The 8872-nt window shown below is 53.2% G+C and overlaps 1 protein-coding gene across 1 annotated transcript in view; it reads left to right on the top strand.

Moving 5' to 3' along the window:
• The first annotated feature begins 3117 nt into the window (after window positions 1-3117).
• Window positions 3118-8872, top strand: part of bin3 (bridging integrator 3) — a 136413-nt gene continuing 130658 nt past the window's right edge. The window contains exon 1 of the mRNA XM_087984461.1: window positions 3118-3209. Coding sequence (XP_087840587.1) covers window positions 3202-3209 — 8 coding nt within the window. The 5' untranslated portion in view covers window positions 3118-3201. The remainder of the gene's footprint in view (window positions 3210-8872) is intronic.

Raw genomic sequence — 8872 nt, 5'->3', positions numbered from 1 at the left:
GAGAGGTCCAGGAAGGGGAGGGAGGTGTCAGAGATGGTCCAGGTAAATTTAAGGTCAGGGTGGAATGTGTTGGTGAAGTTGATGAATTGCTCAATCTCCTCGCGGGAGCACGAGGTGGTGCCAATGCAGTCATCAATGTAGCAGAGGAAGAGGTGGGGAGTAGTGCCGGTGTAATTACGGAAGATCGACTGCTCTACGTAGCCAACAAAGAGACAGGCATAGCTGGGGCCCATACGTGTGCCCATGGCTACCCCTTTGGTCTGGAAGAAGTGGGAGGATTCAAAGGAGAAATTGTTAAGGGTGAGGACCAGTTCGGCCAAACGAATGAGAGTGTCGGTGGAGGGCTACTGTTGGGAACGTCTGGAGAGGAAAAAACGGTAGGCTTGGAGGCCCTGGTCATGGCGGATGGAGGTGTAGAGGGATTGGATATCCATGGTGAAGATGAGGCGTTGGGGGCCGGGGAAACGGAAGTCTTGGAGGAGGTGGAGGGCGTGGGTGGTGTCTCGAACGTATGTGGGGAGTTCCTGGACTAGGGGGGATAGGACAGTGTTGAGGTAGGTAGAGATGAGTTCAGTGGGGCAGGAGCATGCTGAGACAATGGGTCAGCCAGGGTGATCAGGCTTGTGGATCTTGGGAAGGAGGTAGAACCGGGCAGTGCGGGGTTCCCGGACTATGAGGTTGGAAGCTGTGGGTGGGAGATCTCCTGAGGTGATGAGGTTCTGTATGGTCTGGGAGATGATGGTTTGGTGATGGGGGGTGGGGTCATGGTCAAGGGGGCAGTAGGAAGAGGTGTCCTCGAGTTGGCGTTTGGCTTCAGCGATGTAGAGGTCAGTGCACCAGACTACCACTGCACCCCCTTTGTCCGCTGACTTGATGGTGAGGTCAGGATTAGAGCAGAGGGATTGGAGGGCTGCGCGTTGTGAGGATGAGAGGTTGGAGTGGGGGAGGGGGGTCGACAGGTTGAGGCGGTTAATGTCCCGGCGGCAGTTGGAAATGAAGAGGTCGAGGGCAGGTAATAGGCCAGCGCGGGGTGTCCAGGTGGATGCAGTGTGTTGGAGGTGGGCGAAGGGGTCCTCGGAAGGTGGGCGGGAGTCCTGATTGTGAAAGTAAGCTCGGAGGCAGAGACGACGGAAGAATTGTTCGATGTCACGGCGTGTATTAAATTCATTGATGCGTGGACGGAGTGGGATGAAGGTGAGTCCTTTGCTGAGGACTGATCGTTCGTCCTCAGTGAGGGGGAGGTCTGGAGGGATGGTGAAAACTTGGCAGGGCTGGGAGCTGGGAGCTGGTGTGGGTATAGAGCTGGGAGTGGGGTCGGAGCCAGTACCTGGAGTGGGTGTGATGGTGGGGGGAATGGGGGTAGAGTCATGAGCAGGGGTAGTGTCCCCCTCGGGGTTCTGGGGGGTGGGGATAGTGACAGTGGGGTCTGTGGGGGGCGTGTCAGCAGAATGCAGGTGAGTGGCGTTGGTGGGGTCGGAAGTGGTGGCAGACACAGCAGTAGGGATGGCGGAAGTCACTGAGCGTGTGGCATTGGCGATGATGTGAGGGGCGGAGGTGGCTGCGGGAGTGGCCATGATGGGGGCAGAAGTGACATCATCAATCAGCGTGGGGGTGGTAGCTGCATCAGCCGCATGGCTAATGGTGTTTCCGAGGCCAGGGGAATCTTCTGGAATGTTCGAGGAGCGCTGGTTATGGAGATAAAAGTTTGTTGTACTTACAGTTTTTGATGTTTGAGATGGAATTGAAATACTGTTTGTTGAGAGTATGAATTCTCCTGAGGATGGTAGAACCATGGGGACTGTGGCCAAACAAAGAGACCTTGGGGTTCAGGTTCATAGTTCCTTGATGAGTGGTGTGTGTATGGAATGAGCTACCAGAGGAAGTGGTGGAGATTGATACAATGAGAACATTTAAAAGGCATCTGGATGGGTATCTGAATGGGAAGGGTTTGGAGAGATATAGGCCGGGTGTTGGCAGGTGTGACTAGATTGGTTGGGATATCTGGTCAGCATGGATGAGTTGGACCGAAGGGTCTATTTTTGTACTGTACATCTCTATGACTCTAGTTCTCAGCATCAGGGTGTTGCTGGTTAGGGTAGTACGTATTGCCATTACTGATTGCTTTGGAGTAGATGGTACAGAGTTTACTCCTTGATCTGCTGCAGACTCTGTGACATTTGTTGCATTCAGGGTACTGCTAGGGAGGGTGTTCCAGGATTTTGACCCAGTGAAGGGATGCTGATATATTTCTGAGTCAGCATGGAGAGTGACTCGGAGGGGAACATGTGGGGGAGTGGCGGGGGCTGGTGGTGAGGGATGTTCCCATTATCTTTGGAGGTGGTAGAGATTGTGGGTCTGGAAGGTGCTGTCTTGGTGAACGTCAGCAGTGCGTTTTTGCACACGCGGTGCCGGTGTGCATCAGTGGCAGAGTGAGGGAATGTTCGAGGCGCTGCTGCCTTGTCCTGGATGGAATCAAGTTTCTTGAGTGTTTTTGGGTGTGTGTGTGCAACTGTCCAGGGCAGGAGGGGAGTATTCCATCACACTGCTGGTGTCTGCCTTGTAGTCGGTGGACAGGCTTTGGGGGAGTCGAGGCAGGGCGGGGAGGGGGGTTATCTGCCTCTGCCTCCGCCTTCCCGGCCAATGCAGTCGAGCAACTGGTTGACGGTCACCCCCTCTGGATGTTGACAGCGGGGGAATTCAGTGAGAGAGAGAACGCGGCGGTGGCTAGACCCTCTCCCGTTGTGAGGTGGGCACACGACGCGGCGGCTGCTCGGCACTCGCGGGCGCCGTCCGGGTCTTGCTGGGGTAGGGGGGAGGTGGGGGAGGGGGTTGGGGGTGGGGGGGGGTGGCTGCCCATGTACCTGAGGAGGGGGTGAGGGGCGGAAGGGGGTCAGGAATGGCACGGGGTCAAGGGTGTCACCTCCCGCCCTCAGGGTGACCCAGGGTGGGGAGAGCGTGCGTGTGTGTGGGGGGGGGGGGGGGGGGGGTAGAAAGGGCCTGGTTTGTGGCCTCTTGCTGTGCTGGGGAGTGACGTCACCGTGACCTCCGAGAGAGGGAGGAGGGGGCGGGGCCGACCCTTGACCTCCCCCTTCTCTCCCCCCCCCCCCCCCTCCCGTCACGGTGTCAGAGGGGGCCTGGCGGACAGAGTCCGGGAGTCACACCGGGAGAGGGAGAGGATCCGGGATCGGGATCGGGATCGGGATGAGCTGGTGAGTGAGTGAGAGAGAGAGAGACGGAGCAGGCCTCGGGCCTCGGGCCTCGGGCCTCCCGCCTCCCGCCTCCCGCTGCCGCAGCGTCGGCCTCCCAGGGCCCAGAGAGGGAAACCCCCACAGGCCCCCCCCCACCCCACACTCCGGTGGGGGGGACACACAGAGACAGAGTACCCCCCCTCCCCCTTCACAGGGACGGGGGGGGTTGGGCAAAACAGGGTTCCCCCCTCCCCCCCCCCGTCACATGGAGGGGGGGGGGCAGACACACACTGGGTACCCGGGGGGGGGGGGTATCGGGCTCAGGGGGTGGGGGGAAAGGCTGAGCGGGCATGTCCCCCCCGGGGGGGGGAGGTTATTTTCCCCAGGGATGGCTCTCACCCCCCCCAGATCTCTCACCCCCCCTACCACAGCGACCACCCCCCACCCCCCAGATCTCTCACCCCCCCCAACCACAGAGACCCCCCCAGATCTCTCACCCCCCCAACCACAGCGACCACCCCCCGCTCCCCAGATCTCTCACCCCCCCAACCACAGCGACCACCCCCCCAGATCTCTCACCCCCCCAACCACAGCGACCACCCCCCCCAGATCTCTCACCCCCCCAACCACAGCGACCACCCCCCCACCCCCGATCTCTCACCCCCCCAACCACAGCGACCAACCCCCCACCCCCCAGATCTCTCACCCCCCCAACCACAGCGACCACCCCCCCAGATCTCTCACCCCCCCAACCACAGCGACCACCCCCCGCTCCCCAGATCTCTCACCCCCCCAACCACAGCGACCACCCCCCCACCCCCCCAGATCTCTCACCCCCCCAACCACAGCGACCACCCCCCCGATCTCTCCCCCCCCCAACCACTGCGACCACCCCCCAGTTCTCTCACCTCCCCAACCCCAGCGACCACCCCCCCACCCCCCAGATCTCTCACCCCCCCCAACCACAGCGACCACCCCCCGCTCCCCAGATCTCTCACCCCCCCAACCACAGCGACCACCCCCCGCTCCCCAGATCTCTCACCCCCCCAACCACAGCGACCACCTCCCCAGATCTCTCACCCCCCCGAACCACAGTGACCACCCCCCACCCCCCAGATCTCTCACCCCCCCGAACCACAGTGACCACCCCCCACCCCCCAGATCTCTCACCCCCCCAACCACAGCAACCACCCCTGCCCCCCAGATCTCTCACCCCCCCCCCCAACCACAGCAACCGCCCCCCCACCTCCCAACACCCCTCCGCCGGATGTCTGTTTGCCCCTCATTTCAGTAACGTGCCCATCCTTGCAACCTCCCGCCCCATTCATTACTGCATGTGTCTCTCTGTCGACATGTATGCCCTTGCCAAGAGTCGTCGAGATGTTACAGCACGGTAACAGACCCTTCGGTCCAACCCGTCCATGCCAACCCAATATCCCAACCCAATCTAGCCCCACCTGCCAGCACCCAGCCCATATCCCTCCAGACCCTTCCTACTCACATACCCATCCAGATGTCTTCTGAGTTTTAATAATTTTCCTGTCGTGGTGCTTCCTGTGTCTCCTCGAAACACATCTAACTCTTTCAGAGGGGAGTTGATCATGATCTGAAGAGGGGACTTGTGTAAGGCTTGTGTAAGAGAAAGTGATGGGATGAAAGGGAGTTGCTCTGTCAGACAGAGATAGCGTTGACCTGACTGGCCAATTGGTGCTCTGTGATTTTGAGCTGCACAGTCCCACAGCAGAACTCCAAAAATTTCCCACACTGGCTAGCTGTGTGTCTGGCTCTTCAAGTTGCCATGGTTACAGAGAAAACATGATCACTGGGCTGCCCGCAGAGTGAGGACGTGTTGGGCAACAGTTATCAAGAGTGGAGATGGAGAGGGAATCCGACTGGAGGTGCTTGGTACTCAGGGATCCCAGTGCATGGGTGAAGTATGGACAGCCATGCCTTCAGCTGTTTGCGTAGTCAGAGACTGGAAGGGAGGGAGGGATTGAGATGGGGAGATGGATTTTGGATTAGCATTGGTTCCAGTTCTGAGCTGTGAGCAGGGTCTGGGAGGAGTCATAGAGATGTACAGCACGGACCTAAGGTTTGATTTCCGTATGCTCGCAGGATCTGTGTGATCCACTGTGGTGTTTTCTGATTCCTGTTCTGTCAGATTGCTGGGTGGTATTCAATTCTGAATTTATAACCTGTATCCCCACTGGAAAACATCACAGCAAGATTTTCCACAGAGTGATAAAACATGTTAAACTCACGTTGGTCATGGAGCACTTCACACCTGTCCTCTGTGGAGATTAGAGTGGTGCTGGAAAAGCACAGCAGTTCAGGCAGCATCCGAGGAGCAGGAAAATCGACGTTTCGGGCAAAAGCCCTTCATCTGCCTGTATTCCTGATTTCCAGATTTCATGATTCTGGTTTCCAGCATCTGCAGTCATCATTGTTTTTACCTGTCCTCTGTGTGCCTATCCTGAAGTGAAACTCTCGCACAAGGTGTTTTGTTCATTTATTAAGCAGTTTTAGTTTTTACCGTCTGTCAGGAAAGAAGGTTAAAAAAAAAAGAGGGCCCAAAATATTTCACAGCCAACTCTGTACTTGCGAAGTGTTTAATTATTGAATTTTTAAGGAGGTATGGAGACTTGTGAAGTTTGAGTGTGGAATATGATTTTCGTCAATACAGGAATCAATGACTTGAGGCTTTCCTTTGAGTTGCAAGGTCAGTTAGTGGATGAAAATTCAAGCTGGTGTTCATCCTGTCACTGTGAATGAAGCAATCAATCTGAAGTTGACTGTCACCCACTGTGACTCCAAATGTTGGTGTGCACCAAGAAATTTGTGTTGATATTTTACCTTCTCAGACCACATCACAGTGACTGTCATGCTCTAGAATTGCAATTGCTGTCATCACCTGGGCAAAAGGATGGCAGTTAGCGATGTGACCAAGTGAGTCATTTCACTGATGAGCATTGAAGCTCTTTGTTAAATGATGCTGTTTGTTCTTTTAAATCCTTGGGATGTGACGTTACCCTAAAGATGTCACTTCTGGCAGTGCATTGCAAGGTCAAACATGGAGCAGCCGCATTCCAGATGTCTCAGGTGGGAATATTATTACTGAGTGAAAAGGATGGGTTGTACAGTATACAACATTGTCTTGGAGTTTTGTACGCACTTATTATCTGTGATTGTATTGTATGGTAATGTCCTCAAGTCTGCATCTAGAACTCATTGATTGCTGTAAAGCCACAGAACTTTGCATTTCTTAAAGACTCTGGATGTCAACACAATGTGTCCATGTGACTGAGACACAGTTTTAAAAATGCACCTTATAAGGGCAATAGCCAATCTAGAGTTGATGGAAGTCACCTATCCTACAGAACTGCCACTCTGGTTGGTATCTCAGCTCTGAGACAGGAGCTTCTGCACTCTTGATGTTTGATCAGATAATCTAGGTTTAGGGTCCAATGCCATGCAGTTAGACATGAAACCTGAAACCGAGGTCCCATCAGCTCATGGTAAAGGTGCTGTTTCAAAGACAAAGCTGGAGAATTCTCGTGCATGCCCAAGCTAACGTCTGTCCTTCCATTTCGATCACATGAAAGAGCTATTGTTATTGCATTGAGTCTTCTTCAAAACTGTAGAGAGAGGTGACAAGATGATGGGTTCATATTGTCGGAAAAAGGTTGGGTTTGGGGATGATGGGGATTGAAAGGTCAGGTATCACAGAAGGAATGGCACTGTGTTATCCCTGAATCAGGAGAAGTGAGGGAGATTCAGAGTAGGTGTCATTCAGAGGCGTGTTCCACCTCTGTCTTTAATCCTGAGACAGAGTTAGATTGGAGTTGAAACACGAACTCTGTTTTTCTCTCTTATGTGTGCAGGCTGCATGACCTGCTGGGTTTCATCAGCACTTTGGTTTTATTTCGGATCTCCAGTATCCTCAGTGTAAGGCTTTTGCGTTATGACAACATTGCTATGTACAGAAATTAGCTGCCATGTTACAAACACACTTACATTTCACAAATCAGCTCACTGGGTGTCAAATGGTTTGAAATATCCTGTGTTTGTGCAAGTCACTGCAGAAATTCAAGTCTGGATTTTTCTTTGTTGTGTTGAGACAGCAGTTGGGATTCGATCATTGCAGGCTGTCAAGAGAATGGTCAGATATTTCACTTGAACACCACAGCTTGAGTATAGCAGTCCAGCCTCAAGGCTGAGTGGCTGAACATGACCAAAAGTGAGGAGGATTGATTGAGAGAAACAGTTTTCTCGCGAGCCCAAAACCGATGTCTAGATCGTTGCAGTGATGCAGAAACATTGCAGATTGATGGCACGGAAAGAGGTCATTCAGTCCAGGTCATTGGCAGCAGCTGTAAAAGAGCTGGCCTTGCCAAACCCATTTCCACAGCTTGATCTGTAGCTTGGTAGGTTCAGGAATGATGTGTGAATGAGATCCTCATTCGTCCTGATGTAATTGAACAGGAGGGTAGGTACAGGAGGCTGAGTGCTGTCTCTGTTTCCCACTTCTGCATGAGTACAGAATGTAACCAATGTGTTGTGAGCTGTCTGTGTCTCAGAGTGACTTGGGTACACATGGGTTGTGGAGATGACTTCAAAAGCTCCTCAACAGCTTTGGTTCATTCATTTCACCTGGAGTGCGCTCAGTTGTCAGTCCAGTCAGTCATGTTTTCATCAGACTAGATATTGGGGAAACTGCTGCAAAGGATTATGCCAATCCATTACGATGGAAACCATCAAACCGAAAAGTCGTGTGGGTTCTTTTTCCTCCTCTTGCATTTCATTATGGCATGAAACTTCTTGATAGTTATGTCTTCTCTCTCCGGCCTGAAACGAAGTCTTTTTGCACCATTTATCTTGTCAACGATATGCTGTTATTTACTCCAGGATGAACCTGAGCTTGTTGAAGAGTCCATCCTACTTCCTCTGCTGAGAGGAGAGTTAGCCACCTCCAGTCACCATGCAGATGATGCAAGTCAAATACCACAGATGCTGGAGATCTGAAATAAAAACATCAAGTGCTAGAGACATTCAACAGGGCCGGCAACATCCGTGGGAGAGCAGCAGAGTTAGCGTTTGAGTGCAGTGTGACTCCTCTTCTGCATAGAAACATTCTGACTTGAAACATTAGTCTGTTTTTCCTCTCCGTAGATGCTGCCAGACCTACTAAGTTTCTCTAGTACATTCTGATTTTGTTTCAGCTGCAGTTCTTTGGGTTCAATCACCCACCCTATTGCTGAGGAAACACTGGAATTGTTCTCAGGAAAACGCCCACCGACGTACTGGGGGTTGATGTCAGGAAGCACTTGTTCACAAAGGGTCATGCAAACGTGGAACTCTGTGTTCCTCCACAGAAGCTGGTGAGGCCGTGGCTCACTTGAGGGTTTGAAAACGTAAGGCAGAACAAACTGGGTTTTGGGTGCAGATGAGCCGAACTATGTAACAGATGTGAAGGACTGACTGGGGTTTTGGGAATGGGGTACCTCCATTCCATGGGTGTTGGTGACAGCTGAGCCAAAGGCTGTCCGCTTCTGCTGTATCATTGCTTGTGGATATGAGAACCAAGATTCTGCGTTTTACCTTCGTGAACCTGACACCAATCCTACAACAGCTCCTAGACTGAAGTGATAATCACTGAGCCGTGCAAAATGCACTTAAAAAATGCT

The sequence above is a fragment of the Chiloscyllium plagiosum genome, unplaced genomic scaffold, assembly GCF_037043375.1.
Source record: "Chiloscyllium plagiosum isolate Xiang-an unplaced genomic scaffold, Cpla_swu_hap1 HiC_scaffold_48, whole genome shotgun sequence".
Lineage (NCBI taxonomy): Eukaryota > Metazoa > Chordata > Chondrichthyes > Orectolobiformes > Hemiscylliidae > Chiloscyllium > Chiloscyllium plagiosum.
This window is presented reverse-complemented; position numbering and strand designations above follow the sequence as displayed.